The 16,937-nt window shown below is 43.3% G+C and overlaps 1 protein-coding gene across 1 annotated transcript in view; it reads left to right on the forward strand.

Moving 5' to 3' along the window:
• LOC122795076 (A disintegrin and metalloproteinase with thrombospondin motifs 6-like) overlaps window positions 1-16,937 on the forward strand; it is a 706,749-nt gene that overhangs the window by 525,266 nt on the left and 164,546 nt on the right. Inside the window, exon 4 of the mRNA XM_044063651.1 lies at window positions 3,250-3,418. Coding sequence (XP_043919586.1) covers window positions 3,250-3,418 — 169 coding nt within the window. The remainder of the gene's footprint in view (window positions 1-3,249; window positions 3,419-16,937) is intronic.

Raw genomic sequence — 16,937 nt, forward strand, 5'->3', positions numbered from 1 at the left:
ATATGGTAGCTAGGGGTAACCTTGTTTTTCCCGAAGGGTATGACTATGCATTTTTTGGCGTTTAACTTCAGGCCATGGCTCTGGCACCAGTTATCCGTTTCTGTGAGGCCCTTCTAGAGGATATCTGTGTCAGATGTGTTTTCGACTATGGCGCCCAGTTTGCAGTCATCTGCAAACTTTGTCAGCCATAACCCTCCTGTGTTTGCTTGTACTTCAGAAAAGTAGATGCCGAACAAGAGTGGACCCAGGACTGAGCCCTGTGGGACACCACTTGTGACAGGCTTTGAGTCTGACATGGCTCCAGCAACTCTGACCCTGTGGGTTCTGTCGCTTAGCCAGTTTGCAACCCATCTTGTGATGTATGGGTTTACATTCAAGCTGATGAGTTTTTCGATGATACCTGAGTGGGGTATTGTGTCAAGGCCTTTGCCAGGTCGAGGTAGGCTGTATGGACTGCCTTTCCCTCATCAATGGCCTTGGTGACTGTCTCGAAAAAGTCAACCAAGTTTAAGAGGCAGGATCTGCCTTTGACAAAGCCAAACTGGGTTGGATCCAAAGTCTGCAAGTTCCCTATGTCTTTATTTATGAGTTCCATTATGATCCTCTCCATGGCTTTGCAGATAAGGCTTGTCAAGCTAATGGGGCGGTAATTTCCAGGGTCTGTGGAGGCACCGCCTTATGAAGTGGGACCACAGTCGCCAGGCGCCACTCCTTGGGTACGTATCCTGAGGTGAGGCTAAGATTAAACAGCTGTCCTAACTGTGGGTTTAATTCCTCGTTGAGTTCATGAAGCACACAGCCGGGGACACCATCCGGTCCCATGGATGCTGTGTTTTTGCCTTAGTGAGGGCAGTTCTCACCTGGGCGTTGGAGATGTTTGGGGGCTACAATCCTCTGGAATAGATATCTCTCCTTTGGGGGAGGGAGAAGTTTGCACTGAACCTGTCAGCCAGTATGTTAGCAATGTGTGTAGGTTCAGTAATTTTCACATCATTTTGAACTAATTCTGAGCATATCTGGGAGTTTCCTCCTAGGTTTCTAACATAGCTAAAGAAGGCCTTATGATTGTCTTTAGAGTCCTTGGCGATTTTTCTCTCAAAATTTGCCTTGGATGATTTTATGAGAGCTCTTAGTTTTTACTTATAATGATCAAAGGTGTCTTACCTTTCAAGGATTTTGCTCTATCTTGTAGTAGCTTCCTCCTTTTGTTGTAGAGCTTGTTTATGGCTGGGGTCCACCAGACTGGACGCTTGCCTTTGGTACAGAGAGTCTTAGTTTTGTTTGGGATTGCCTGATCCATGCAGTCCTGTAGGTGCTGGTAGAAGGCATTTGTAAGTGATTCAGCGGTTTGAGTAATGTTTACCACTGGCTCAGGGGCCTTAAAGGAGACCACACTAGTTTTTAGAAGTGTGAAATCGGCTTTTGAGAAGTTTTTCACTGTGGTCTCTTTTGTTTCAGGTGGGGGCGGATGAGGACCTCCAGCGAGATTAGTTTATGATCTGATCTCACCAGTGAGGGGTATACTTCCGGTGTTGAACATTTTGATCCCATGTTCGTGATGATGAGAGCAAGTATGTTTTCACCTCTTGTGGGGATGGTGACTAGTTGTTCCATGGCATTTGAGTTTATGAACTCCAGGAATCTTTGGGTTAGAGTGTTCGGGCTTGAGTAGTGTTCCCAGTCTATATTAGGGTAGTTGAAGTCACCTAGTATGATGGTGTTTGGAGATACATTTATCCTCCAATGTTTTCAGGAAGGCCATGTGAGGTTCCTGAGTTTGAGAGGGTGGCCTGTAACATGCTACAAATTGCAGAGCAGTCTTGCCTATGGTTAATTGCACCTGGATGGTCTCCGATGCATCGTGCGTTGCCACCAACCTTGAGGTGTGGGTGTCCTTTATGAATATGGACACCCCTCCTTTCTTGGTGTTGTCCGGATTTTGGGGCCGGAACGTATGATATGAGGTGAAACCTGTTAGTGCTGGGGTGCTCTCAGGAGCCTTGAACCAGGTTTCTGTCACAGCACAGACATCGATGTTCTCCATATTGAGAAGGGCCTCGAGTGCGTGCATCTTGAGATTGAGACTTCTGACATTGAGCAGCATTACCCTTAGTTTTTTTCCTTTTGGGTGTTCTAGGGTTGTAGGTTTAGAATTTGAGCCTTGCCTAATAAAGGCACTATGGGGGTGGCAAGAGCGTTTGCCGATATCGGGGAGGCCACGGGTGACAGGTGCAAGCCGTCCCTTGCGAAGCAGCGTGGCTTGTCCAGCATGTCATCCCAGGCAGACAGACATTGGATCCCCTTTGAATGACACCAGAATTTAAGCCAATTATTAAAGCTGATCATCTTATCACTGTATTGTGGCATCATTCTAGGTGAAGGTAGGATACTGCTCAAGGTCAGGGTCATACCTGCCTGGGCTACATAATCAGAGAGCTCCTCGACGTCCCTTTTCATGTAGTCCAAGGAGGTACGTCTCAGGTCGTTGACACCAGCGTGGACAATGACTGAGTCGTACTTGTACCTGCTGTTGAGAGACCTGAGTGCTTGCGTTATGTGGCGGATTCTAGCGCCCGACAGGCAGCTTACTGTGACCTTCTCCTTACTCAGTCTGGTGAGCGGGACGCCAGTGTGTCTGACTATGGAATCACCAATGACAAGTGTGTCTGGCATTTTGTTTGGCCTTAAGGGCTGTGACTGTTTGACACTCTGACTGTGTGGTCTATGTGTTGCATGTGTTGGGTCGTGAGGTGGTAGCTGTTTGGGTGTCTGCTTTGGTGGCCTCTGCTGTTTTGGTAAATTTTTGATCAGAGCCTCCGTTTGGATTTTTATGCTCAGTTTTTAATACATTAATTATATCCAGAGGTATGTCACCCTGATTAGAAATTAATGTAAAATAATGAAAATAATGTGTAAAATAATATCTGCATTATAAATTATGATTTCTTTGGGAGGAATCAGAATGTCTGAACTCAGTTATTTATGTTTATTTGTTAGACTACCTCTAGTCTAAGGTGTTTAGCTTTATGCAGTATTTTTTACTAGCTAAAAACGTGTTTGGCAGTTATAAATCTTGTGAGGTATGCTTTAATGCTATAACTTTGAAATAATGGAAATAACTTGATTCAGGTTACATCTGCAGTGCATACAGCAGATCATACAGAACTAGTTGTGGTCTATGCTAATTATATATTTATTTAATGTATTTATTTTGCATTTCAATGTACACTATTTTTCTTTTTTCATAAGCACGGTGTTATTGCAACTGATGATGAAGAGTACTTGATTGAGCCTTTAAAACACTCACCAGAAAACTCAAGTGATGCCAATTATGACACAGGACACCCTCATGTTGTTTATAAAAAATCTTCTATCAGACAGCGACATTCTTCTCACGAATCCAGTTGTGGGGTCTCAGGTAATGATTTTCACATCATGGGTTATCATTAAGGATAAGTTTGAAGCTGCTAGTGATATTCTGCTTAGGTAAAGCTGCAAACAGCAAGAGGTCATACAAATTTTGAATACATGCACTATATGCGTGCAACCTTTAACAGAAGTGTATGCATGTTATTTATGTAGTCTTCAAAGGCATTTTGTATCCACTCATTCTTTGGAGAACTTGTCATATTTGATAGCCCTTTTGTGTCCCTGCATTCTGTGTAACAAGGCTTATACCTGTTCTGTGATTGCATAATGTTTTCCATTGATCTGTTCTCTGCTACTTCAGTTCACATTCTGTAAGAGTGTCAGCCATTTACTTTTACAGTGAAGCAGGTTTTCACACTTCACAACTAAACCTCTTTGCATTCATTTGGGTACAGTTCTGAATTTCATTTAAAATCAATAACCTGAGGTATTGTAGGCTCCTTTACAGTCACATATTTCCCCCTTTCCTTTCACTGTGGGCATTTGTTTCCTTGGTCTTACATTGTGGGGTGTCTGGCAATCCATTCACTTGTTTTCCGTCATTACTCTAAATTGTTCAAACCCTTTGAGTTTGTTGTTGTTGTTTTTTTCCTTTTCTTTTTCTACAAATGTAAAATTTAAGTAGAAATGCTTGCTTTATTGCCTTTTTAATTAGGTAGATTCCACTGAACGTCTGACCCCTTGTGGTAAGAGTTGGGGCAATTCTGAAAATGCTCAAGTTCTATATAATGTTTAATCGATAACTTCCACTTGCTTGTTGACTAGATTAAGAAGATAGGACCTTGATTTAACATGTCACTTTTAAGATGACAACTCTGAAGTGCGGTAACAGTATTGGAACAGGAGTACATACTAACCAGCAAAAAAAAAAAAAAAAAACAGAACTATAAAAGCCTTGTGGGGGAAAAATGGAACTCTAAAACAAAAAAATGGCACTGAAGAACACCAGTGACTGCAGGTTCCAACAGAAATCTTTCTTCGCAGGTTAAGCACTTTTGTCAAAATAGTGACATCATCAAAATCTGCAGATCCAAAACACCAACCCTTTTTAAATAATCTGTTAGCAAGTTAAATCTGACATTTAGCATATGTGCAGTTAGCATAAATACATACTGTAAAAAACTAATACAGTGTTTCAAAACATATGCAACAGTGCAATTTACATATCCTAGCTAAAAACAGTAGGGGTACCTACACCTGATAGGGAGCAGATCCCTCAGTCTTCTGATTTCAGGGTTGTGGGCGCAACCTTTTGAGGCACTGGCACTTTTCTGTTAATTCTCGCTTACTTTGATTTTTCTCTGTTTAGTCCCAATTTCCTTCTTCACCACCCTTTTGAAACTGCCCCACTGTCTTTAAGGTGCACTTTTTAATTAACCCTAAAGTCTCCCGTTTTGGAAGCAGCTATATAAGCAGACAGAGCGACTAAAAATCTTCAGTACTTTCTTATCACCTTATGCAGATGCAGCCTGAAACTTCTCCGGGACAGCTGCCAACCTAGGGCTTCCTTTTGAATAGAATTTTTTCTTCCTCGGTTACTGCTGGTTCTTCTCTTAACATACCTACAAAAAAAAAAAAAAAAAAGTTAAAGCACAAGCCCTTGCCTTTAGCATGGGCTCAGACTTCCTCCACTGATGGGGAGTGACTGCAGTGGCCATTGCTGGTTCCTCAGACTACTTACCTGTTTCCTTGAATTCCTCTGGTGTATTTTGCCTGCCACTGCGGACCAGGAGTCAGACACGTCCTCTTTGGCTGTTCCATTGTATGATGTAGGCATGGTAGAACCATCCATTTTAGGTGTGGAACACACCTTAGGAGGGTCTTCTTAGGTGGCTGAGAAAGAGACCTCTTGCTCAGAATGATATGCCATCCCCTTCTCAGTCTTCCTCCAAGAATGTTCCAAGAAAAAAGAAACAGAAAGTTAATAATTTTGCTGAGACAGGGTATCACCTGAGGTTTCTGTAATCCAAGACTCTGACGTATTAGACAGTGACAATGAAATTTTACAAGTGCAGGCTTTCTCCTTTTCTGAAACTGTCTCTAGACTAAAGGAGATGTTTTCACCAATCAGGTGGATTTTCCATCTGAATTGGGAAGATACTGTGATTTATTAGAACAAGAATCAAAACGTACTCTACCCACTCCTCCCATTCTGCCAGTCTTGAAGCGTGCTTTCAGTGCTACCTACAACTCTCCTGATTCCCAGCCATCAGTACATAAAAAGGCAGTTAAACTGTATAAAGTCTTTCAAACTAACAAATGTCTCTTTTCTCATCTTAGAGCACATCCGTCTGCTATTTGTCATACTGCTTCTGATGCGAACAGTCTCTTTACCACCCCAAATCAGTTCCTGGGGATAAAGAGCGTAAGGTACTGGACAGACTGGTTGAGAGATTTTTTTCTTCCTCTGACATAGCCTTTAGTTAATTACCAGGGCTACATGTGGAAGTTTATGCCAACATGTGCCAATAGTTTGAGAGAATTATCTGTTTCCCCAAATACCTGAAGGTAGGAGTTATTTGAATAATATTCTTTCTAACCTGTCTCAAGTTACTAAACATGCCTTAAAAAGTGTGTATGATTGTGATGGTATTGTTTCCATGGCTTCTGCTTTGGCTACATTCTTGAGAAGAATTGTTTTGGGTATGTAATCAAAAGCTTTCAGTTTATTTAAAGTCTGGCATTTTGCATTCCCCACTTCACAGGGAGGTTTTACATGGGCCTTCTGCTCTGCAGGTCTTTAAGCAATGGGATGAGAGACTTAAATTAATGCAGGGGAGTTTCTAGGATTTTTCAGATCCCCAGCTTTTTCCCTTCCATACCCTGTACTCCCTTTAAAAAAAGCAAACAGGTGGTTCCTCCTGCTAAGAGGTAGGCATCAAAGAAAAATAGCAGGAGAGGATCATTAACAATCTCAAGAAACAAAGAGTTTTTTTTTTCAAGTAATGGTCAGGTACCGCCTCAGAATGACTCTGCCAAAAATGTTGTCATCTTCCCTCCCCTTCCTGCCCCAGCATCTATTCCCCTTTCACAGAATCTGACCTTCAGTGGTACCTCATGGCAAGAGATGGTGTCAGACAATGGGTTTTGAAGGTGATCCAGGAGGGTTACAGCTAGTAGTGGATAGAAACACTATCCTTTCAGTGGAATTATCCCACCCTCCCAGTCAAACAGAGTTGTTTCCTCCAAGTGCTCCTGCACAAGTTAGAAACAGAAGTCATAGAACATGTTCCTGCAGAACAAATAGGAAAGGGATTTTACATCAGAATGCTTCTGGTTCCAAAGAAGCACTCTTGGGAGACCAGTTTTGGATCTGCCTTTTCTCAATCTTTTCTGAAGATTCCAAAATTTAAGATGTTGACCCTTCAAATGGTGTTAGCTCTGGTCCCAGCTCAGAGTGTTGTAGTAACCACAGACTTCAGAGATGCTTACCATCACATTCCCATATCAAACAACTTCAAGAGATTTCTAAGATTTTTTTTTTTTTTTTTTTGTATTGGGTCACGTTATCATGTCTCTGCATTACTCTTTGGGCTGTCCACTGCACCAAGAGTGTATACAAAGTGTCTGGCCCCAGTGGTGGTCCAATACAGAATGCTGGGTATCCATATTTTTCCTAATCTTAGATGACTTGCTTATCTGTGCATAGTCTTTTCCCAGATGTCAGGAGTCCCTAACAAAGGTATGTTCTCTCCAAAACCATTTGAGATTCCCGATAAATATATAAAAAAATCCTCCCTCACTCTGTCTCAAAGAGTGTGTTTCTAGGTTGTGTAATAGAACTGTCATGCAAAAGACTTTCCTTTCTCAAGAGGAGGTGGATTTATATCTGGAAGTGTTCCTGAATTTTTCTTGTCAGTCTTAATCTACTGCTGGAGAATTTCTCAGGATTCCAGACCTCATGGCTTTTGTAATTCGCATGATTCCTTTTGCCAGTCTACATATCAGAAAGATGCAGTGTACAGCAAAGTCATGCAGACCCAACATTTTTATCCTGTAGAATTTCAAATTTCAATCTTGGGCTTTATAAAGTCAGAACTGCTTTGGTGGAGGGATCAGATGGCTCACAGTGCAGGTCTCCCTTTTTTATCAGCCACACTGAAACAATCTGTATTAACTGATTCCTGAGATTTTGTTTTTGGAGCAGTTTCAAAGGAGGTAAAGGTGGAAGATTATGGGACAGTTTAGACACACCAAAGCACATCAATATAAAAAGAATGTTGGCTGTTATTCCTCTTCAGATCATAATAGACAACACCACAGTGATATAGCACAATACAAAGAGGGCATCTGGTCATACCCACTGTATGGATTGACAGGGATAACTTGAGAGTTAGCTTTTCACCACTCCTTAACTCTTCAGGGGTCTTACATGCCATCAGAACAAAACATAGTGGCAGAGAAACTAAGCTGGTCCTGGGCAGACTGTTGTGAGTGAAAATTCAATATCTTCCAGGAACTCATCCAGATGTAGGGGACACCTCAGGTAGATCCACTCACCTCCTTTTAGAAAAGTCAACTAAGTAAATTATATTCCAGGACTCCTTGTAAGGAGGGGTGAAGAACAGATGCTCTTATCATTTCCCTGGTCAGGGATGTTCCTTTATGCATTTCCACCACTTCAGTGATTACCAGAGTAATTCTGAAGAGTCAAAAAGACTCTTTAGAAGTCATTGTGATGACTCCCTTTTGGCCCAGGCAAAATTAGTTATCCATTCCTATGGAACTGGCCAGGGCAGTTACTATACAGACGGAATCTAATTACTCAAGACAAGGAGAGTTTGATAAATCCCTCCAGCAAACAATGTCAGCTAACTACCAAGATGATTAAATTCTGACACCTTTTAGGCACCTCTTTCACAAGGACATGCTGCAGGTACTGAAGGACTAATAAGTCATATATTGGCAAGTGGAACAGATTTTCTAGTTGGTGCCTAACCAATGATGTGGTACAAATTTGGGATTTTGTACCATTGATGTTTAAATGTGTGTGTGAATTACTGTCCTCTGGAGTCTTGTATTCCTCTATAAATGTTCATCTTGAGGCCATTTCAGCATTTCTGCCCTTGAATCTTATTCTTTCCTCACTGTTTATAGTGAAACAGTTTCTACAAGGTTTACTCCTGCAACCTCATTGTAGATAGGTTCCTCCTCTCTATTTTGTGCTAGAGAAATTGACTATGTCACCTTTTAAACCTGCCTATCTGGTTGAAATAAGATTCATCACTTGGAAAATTGCTTTTCTTATTGTTCTGACATCTGCAAGAAGAATATCTGAGTTGCAAACTCTCATGGAGGGAGAACCCTTTCTGATATTTCACAAAGCCAGGGTCACTCTACATACAAACCCATTTTTATGACCAGGGTAGTTTTACATTGAACAAGGCCATCAGTCTCCCTATTCTTCATACAGATCCTAAAAACAGGGAAGAAAAGATTCCACATGCTCTAAATGTGCATAGGTGACTCAGGTACTATCTTGACCGAATTAAGTCCTTCAGGAAAGCTAGTCAGCTACTTATTTCCTATTCTCAGAGCAAGAAGTGTCACCTCATGTCTAAACAGACTGTTTTCTAGTGGTTGTCTTCTGCTATTGTGCTTTGTTACTCTCACCATCACAAATCCCTTCCAGAGAGTGTTAAGGCACATTCTACAAGGGCTTTAGCTTCTACAGTGTCATACTGGAAAAAGTAGACTCTGGTAGTATTCTAGATGCAGCAACTTAGTCCTCTATTCATGCATTTTCAAAGCACTACAGACTGGACTCTTTTTCAAGGTCCAGAGCAAGCTTTGTTAGGACACTTCTCTAGGGGCTCCTGGACCTTTATCCTTGCTCCTCCCAGGTTAGATAAGTTATGGTTGTCTGCCCACAGGCTACTTAAGCAGTGAGAATGATGAACATAATGCAGTTGTGATAGGTTGCACTTACCCATAACAATAGATACTCAAATTCTTCACTGCTGCAGTTGCCACACACGCACTCACCATCCCCCTCTGTTGTATATAGTTTTAATGGGATAGATAGTTAAATTTTGTTGTTTATATCTTGGTTAAGTTCAGGATGAACTTCCCATTTTTGATTAGGGGCAGGAAAGTTCTGGAGATTTTTAGTTACTCTGGCTGCTTATATAGCTCCTTCCAAAAAGGGCTTTGCTTGTATAGGCAGCCAGAGTGACAGTGCTGAAGGGGATGAAAGCTTTTGGAAGATGGCAAGTTGCTTTAGCCTTTCAATGGATGCAACACATAGGCTACTGTAGCAGTGAAGAAATGGATCATCTGTTGTTATGGGTAAGTCCAGCTTACACAATTGTGCTTTTCTGCACAATTAATTTTCCCTATTTTATTTTGTTCCTCCATAAGGAAAGTGTTCACTACCTTAAGGCTGGAAAACTACATTTGTTTGGTACTAGGTTATGTTGTCTGCAAAGCAGCACCACTTTCTCTGCTTACAGAAAACTAAGGGGATTAGCTTGAGATCAAAGAAGGCCTCTAAGAGAGTTTCAGCAGTTGATTGTGTTAGGTCCCTTGGTAAGCAAACTAATGAGTTAGAAGTAGAAGTAATAAAAAAAGTTTTAAAGAATGCTTCTTCTCTTAGTAATGTTTCTCAAAGGAGCTTTATTTGAATAAGCACTTTCATTAATTGACTTAATTACATCCAGTAAAAAAAAAAAAACACTTTGCTAGAATCTACCATTGCTAGAATCTCCTTGTGTTCTGACTGAGTGTGCTTTTCAAACAATCTGGAAATATAGAGCTGATAAGTATATTTTTTGGCACTTTTTAACTGTTCAGAGTTCTGCATTGTCTTAATTTTTGCTTGACTGAATTATTTATATATTTGCTGGCATTGTTTTCTGATACTCTGAGTGCCTCCATCTTGATCATTCCCCAATTTACTGCCCTCTGCACTTGTTTTTAGTCATTTTTTAAATTGAATTGCATTTATTTAAACTGTATTTGCTTTAATATTGCTGCACACTCAAGTGTGCTAGCTTGCACTGCATTTGAATTGTTTTTACTGCTGTTTTAGTTGCTTTTCTGTAAAAAAAATGTTTCCTGCCTTTCCTGTAACTAGTATATTCCAGGCACCTGTAACTAGTATAGTCCAGGCACATATTTGCTGTAACCAGGGCTGTTTGTAAGCTTCTGAGCCCCCCCAAGCCTTTCTATGTTGGAGGGAAGCCTTTTAGCTTATCAGTGGGAGTGGTAAGCACTAGGTAGCCTATCTACCACGAGAGGAGTGGTTTCTGGCCCAGAAATTGTAGTTTATTGTCCATTTGGGCAGCTTTTTCATCCCTTTCATCTTTCTGGTTTAAAAGCCCACGTTTGCATTTGTTTCCTGACTTTCCTGTAACTAGTCTAGTCCAGATACAAATTTGCTGTATCTAGACTGTTTGTAAGCTTGTAATTTCCCCAAGCCTTTCTGTAGTGGAGGGAAGCCTTCTAGCTTGTCAGTGGGAGTGGTGAGCACTAGGTAACATATCTACCACAAGAGAAGTAGTTTCTGGTCCAGAAATTGTAATTTATTGGTCGTTTGGACAGTTTTTCCATCCCTTTCAGCTTTCTGGTTTAAAAGCCCGCGTTTCCACGGGTTTGGACTTGTTTAAGCTCTGCACTGCTACGCCAAGCTGAGGCAAACTGTTATTGGTGCCAGAAAGTCTGCTCTTCAGTTTTTCCCTTAGATCTTGCTAGCTTTTCTCTCTTGCACTTAAGATAGCCTAATCACTTTGCACTTCAACAGGTTTTTGTAGCAGTTATTGTAGCACACCTAAGTGCCATCAGCAGGCTCTCAGTAGAAATTTACCCAAACAGTAGAGACCTCCAAGACAGAAATGCACTCGACCACCACAACACAGCACAAACCACAGGACACATAGCTCACCACAAAAATAGAAAACTCAGGAAACCACGAGGCTTATAAAAATAGAAAGGCTTTAATCCAGTTGTTGCTAGTGTACATACACTTTCATGTATAAAATACGCTTCCTTAGGCAATGACAACCATTAAGCATCTACATGGTTTAAATATAAAAAGTTATTCACATGTTTATCACAATGAAACAATTAAGCATTTAATTTAAAGGTATATACTTAGAACACTAGTTATTTATAAAAATTACATATAAAAAATATGAACATTTAAAAACTATGTAACTTTGTTACTTAAAACTTTCAAAACAGTTTTAATACTGACAATGTCATTTAATCCTGGTGGTTGATGTGATTTGAAGTGTACTATCCATTTATTTTCCTCATTTTCTATTTGTAACACTATATCACCTCCACAAAGTCCAGGGAAAACAACACTATATCACCTCCACAAAGTCCAGGGAAAACAACACTCAATATCACAAATTTAAACACATGTTTACTATTAGTGCTTTCTGTATGTTTAAATAATGCATTGATGTTAAGTTGTCTATCTCGCCTTCATTCTTGCTGGATGGGTTCGGAGCCGACCTCTGCTCCGACTCGGCCACTCTAAAAGCTCGAGAGTTGGTTCCACCGGCTCGAGGCTGCCCCTATATCCCACAATGCTAGGCGTGAATTACCTCAGATCTCGTTTGCCGCTACAGCGATCGAGGTGTTTTTCTACCGGCTCCAGGTTAGTTAAAGTTAGATTAGTTTAATAACTTTAAACTTACGCTAGCTTAGTTTATTTCTTTTTTACCCTTAGTGTAGTGGATATTATCCCTTCTACTCTTTTATCCAGCCCCTTTTTTTCTCAAGAACTAATAAGTTCTTTCCCTAGGCCTTCGGGCCCTTCCTTCTCTCCCTTAGGGTGTGTATGTGTTTGGTTAGGAATATTTAACTTAACTTACCTTTCAAAAGTTTTGTTTTAAATAATTCTACTTAGACTTCTATCAGTGTAATCTGTGTGTGTGTGTTTCTGTGTGTGATTACACTTCGGTTCCTTGAGTATGTCCAAGGATTCAAAGGTCTCAGGCTTCAAGAAGTGTGACTCGTGCTGTCAGAAAATGTCTCTGACAGACGGTCACACTTCTTGTGTGTATTGCCTGGGACCTTTACACCTGCAGGACTCTTGTGCTGTATGCCATGGCTTCAGACCTAGAGTCCTGCAGGAGAGAAGAAACAAACTCATATTAAGGGGTTTGCTTAAGGCTGAAGGTTCCCTTTCTGTTACATCGGGGAAACCTTCTAAGGCTTCCAAGACCTCGGCTCCAGCTTCAGAGTCGAGGCCTAAGGCTTCGAAGCCTGCTGCTTCATCGGCTCCGGCTGGAGCCGATGAGTCTTTGACTACAGTATCTGTGGTTCCCTCGGCCCCGCCTGGAGCCGAGGCATTAGAGATTCCTGGGTCGGCTCCGATCAGACCATCGGAGCCGACATCTAGAAAGAGATCGAGGTCACCGTCCCTTGGCTCCATTCATTCGGCTCCAGCGTCTCCCTTGCTGTCTGAACAAAGCCACAGATCTCACTCCTCCAGGTCATCGAGGCTCTCAGATCACGACCTCCAGAGGGTAGTGAGTCGACTTTTAAAGTCCGAGGCACTGGCCCAAATGCTCCAGAGCCCGACTCATCAGTCGATGCCTCAACTTATTCCTATAAATATTCCTCCTCCGACTCCTTTGAGTTCAGAGCCGGGGCGTCTCGGGACCGAGACTGTGGTAGCGTTGGAGCCAATACAATTGTCTTCGGCTCCGTCGTCGGCTCCGATTTCTTCTTTTGAAGAATCTCGGCGCCGGGCTTCCTCGGCTCCGAGGGGGTGAGTGGCATTGGACCCTTGTCCGACCCCCCTCTCCCTCTCGGTGCTTCGGCGCTGGTGAGTTCGGCTCCGACATCGGCCTCAGAGCCATCTCTGTCGGTGCCGAGGGAGGTTCTCAGCTTTTCGGAGCGGGGACCTCTGGCTCTGCCAGACAGGGGTGCGTTCGAGGTCATGCGGAGTGTGTTGGAACCTTGTTCGACTCCACAGTCTGCTCCGTCCGCCCCTCCCTCTTCGGTGCCTTTGGTTATGTCGACTCACTCCCTCATCCCAGACCGCAGAGAGCCAGCTCCTCAAGAATCCCCTGTGGGGATCTCATCCTCTTCGAGGCCTCCCTGAATTGGCAGGGGAGCCCCTAGGAAGAGAAAGTGTAAGAGGAAGCACATAGACTCACCTGAGTCTGTCACCTCTGACACAGATTTAGAGGATTCCGAGGGTTCCCCACGTTCCCTGTCTGAAGATGTCTCCTTCGCAGACATTCTAGAGATCCTGAAACAGAGGGGAAATTGGCCAGCCCTTAACCCTTCGGAGGATGAATCTGTGTATCTTGAGGCGTTTGGCTCTCGCCCTTCCACCTCTTGGGTGTCCCCCTTTGATCCCCTCATGCAGGTGGTGGCAAAGAAGGCCTGGACGGCTCCTGATTCAGTGGACCCTACCCCAGGAGACCTTCGAAATTTATAACAGCACCAACTGACAAACAATTTCTCACAAAAGGTGTTTCTGTGGATGCTATGGTGGTAGCTGCTGCCACCAAGAAGGAACTAGCTGATCCTTCAGTGCCTGTTCATCCCCCTAACAAAGAATCTAGGTCTATGGACAGGTATGGGAAGCAGATGTTCTCGTCAGCGACCTTTGCAATGCTCGCTGAACTACCTATGCCATTTCACCCGTCTCCAGAGAGACTTGATCAAGGAAGCGAGTGAGATGTTGAAGGATACTACAGTTGCAGATTTTCAGGACAAAATGAACACCCAGCTGACTACCCTTAATTCGATAGCTAACTCCTCCATGTGCCTCCTTTCATATGCGGCTGATGGAGCGAGTAGAGCCGCAGGGACAGGTGTTGCCTTACCGGCATGCCTGGATGCGACTATGCAATTTTATGGACCCCTTTAAAACGTCTTTCACTAACTCCCGCTCGATGGATCATCTCTTTGGTCCTCAAGTGAAAGAAACCTTGACTAGGTGCGAGACGGATGGCAAAACTCTATCTGCCGTCGAAGTCCGTTTTTCTACTCCTTCTAGACCTTACCCCAAAGGCCAGAAAAGTGGGAAAATGTGGTTCCGCAAACAATCTCAAGGGAATTTGCCTGACGACAGAGTCGGTTCCCTCCAGAGGCAGAGGAGGGAACAATAATGGTAGACGCCGCCCTAGAGGCAGAGGGGGCCCGCAGAACCAGGGCAATCAAGAAACCTTTTCCGATAAGCCCTTTCAGCATCCCTGAGGTGTTGCCCGACTGTCCACCTTCGGAGGCAGTCGGGAAGATTGTCACTGTACCCAGAAGCCTGGCTATCCCTGACTCAAGACAAGTGGGTACAGTCCATCATTTCAAGGCTATTCCATTCCCTTCGTTCGCATCCCAAACCAATCAAAAATCCCTTCCAGATGTTCCACCCGCTCAAAGGGATCTTGCAGCTTTGGAAATTTCAAAGCTGCTTGCAAAAGAGCAATTCAACCAGTTCCAGCAGACCAACTAGGATCCGGAATCTACTCCAGGTTCTTTTTAGTTCCAAAGAAAACAGGGACTGGAGACCAATTTTGGATCTCAGTATCTTGAACAAGTCAGTCAAGAAAACAAGATTTCGGATGGTCACGCTGCAGTCCATCCTCCCCTATTGGGAAAGAGAAACTGGATGTGCTCTATAGACCTTCAGGATGCGTACTATCACATAAAATGAACAGACGCTCCAGAAGATTCCTCCGCTTCAGGCTGGGAACCAGTCATTTTCAATTCAGGGCCCTGCCCTTTGGTCTCACCACTGCCCCGGGTGTTTACCAAATGTATGGCAGTGGTAGCTTCTCACCTGAGACGTCAAGGATTCCAGGTGTTTCCATATTTGGACGACTGGCTCCTCACAGCTCCCACCAAGCATCTTCTTCTAATGGCCAGGGACTACACCTTCGCATTTGTCAAAAGTTAGGCATTTCAATAAATTGCGAAAAGTCTGTTTTGTCGCCTTGTCGCACTATTACCTTCATAGGCGCAAATCTAGACACAGTCAACATGTCTGCGAGACTAACACATCAGAGAATAGCAGACATACACAAACTGGTCTCGCTCCTCTTCAGCAGCAACAGAATCAAAGCCAGGTTAGTTCTGAAAGTGTTGGGGATTATGGCGGCTGCCATACCTCTGCTTCCATTAGCCAGATTCCACATGAGAATCCTTCAATGGATGCTCTTCACGCAATGGTCATACCAGCAACTTCCGATGTCCCACACCATTATGATCACGCAAACATGCAGAAATCATCTTCTGTGGTGGATGTCTTCCCCTCAGCTCTTTTTGGGAAGACCCTTTGTTCCTTCCTCCGGTTGCTACTCTGACAACGGACGCCTCCCTGATCGGGTGGGGGGGCATTATCAGGGCAGAACTGTCCAGGGCACATGGCAACCAGACGAATGCCACTTGCACATAAATGTTCTGGAGATGAGAGCAGTGCTTTTAGCGTTGCAAGCCCTTCAAGACTCTCTTCCCTTGGGAACGATAGCAATCCAGGCGGACAATATGTCCGTAGTGTGGTATATCAACAAACAAGGCGGAACCAGGTCCTACCCCCTGTGTCGAGAAGCACTCAGACTGTGGCAATGGGCGATTTCTTCTCAGCGGTTTCTGATAGCAACGCACATCCCGGAAGTCCAATCAAATCGCGGACAAGTTGAGCAGAGCTATCCTCATGCCTCACGAGTGGTCTCTGAAAGACTCTGTTGTGAGAGAAATTTTTCTCAAGTGGGGTCAGCCTTGCTGCGACCTTTTGCTACTCCCCAAAACAGCAAGTGCAGAGATTATTTCACCCTATTCCCTTTACCAGGCCAGCCCAGCAGAGACGCCTAGTCCAAGTTTGGCGCCCGGGACTTCTGTATGCATTTCCTCCCTTCCCACTAATCTCTCAAGTGATACAGAAAGCTATCGCTCAGAAGGCCTCGTTGATCCTCATTGCTCCTTACTGGCCTCGACAGGTTTGGTTCCCCTTTCTACATCATTTTCTGTTGGAGCGACCTTGGCATCTGGACCTAGTTCCAGATCTTTTGATCCATCAGTCGGGTCAGTTTCATCGCCCCTTCCCTCTCTGAACCTCACTGCTTGGTTCCTCCAATTCCAACCTTAGCCAGGCTTCCTCAAATATCTCACTCTGTTCGAGATATTTTGATAGCTTCCCATAAATCTTCCACTAGAAAGATTTATTTGAGTAAGTGGAAACGTTTCGCCTACTGGGCTCAAGGAAGGGACATAGATCCTTTCACTGCTTCCATCCAAATGGTCCTTGATTTTCTAGCTGAACTCTTCCATGCAAGTTCATCTCCTTCTACTCTTAAAGTTCAACTGGCAGCTATTTCTAACTTTCATGTGGGCATTTCAGAGTCTGCCATAATGTCCCACAAGCTTTGCAAAGCCTTTTTGAAAGGAGTTTTTCTACTCAGACCTCCTATAAGAAATCCTCCTCCTCCTTGGGACCTAAATTTAGTTCTTAGTTCTTTGATTCTTCCGCCTTTTAAACCTGCAGCCTCCTGTTCTTTAAAATTGCTATCATGGAAAACTCTCTTTCTGGTAGCTATTACTTCAGC

This window comes from Protopterus annectens, chromosome 2.part1 (assembly GCF_019279795.1).
Source record: "Protopterus annectens isolate FY-2018-M chromosome 2.part1, PAN1.0, whole genome shotgun sequence".
NCBI lineage: Eukaryota > Metazoa > Chordata > Ceratodontiformes > Protopteridae > Protopterus > Protopterus annectens.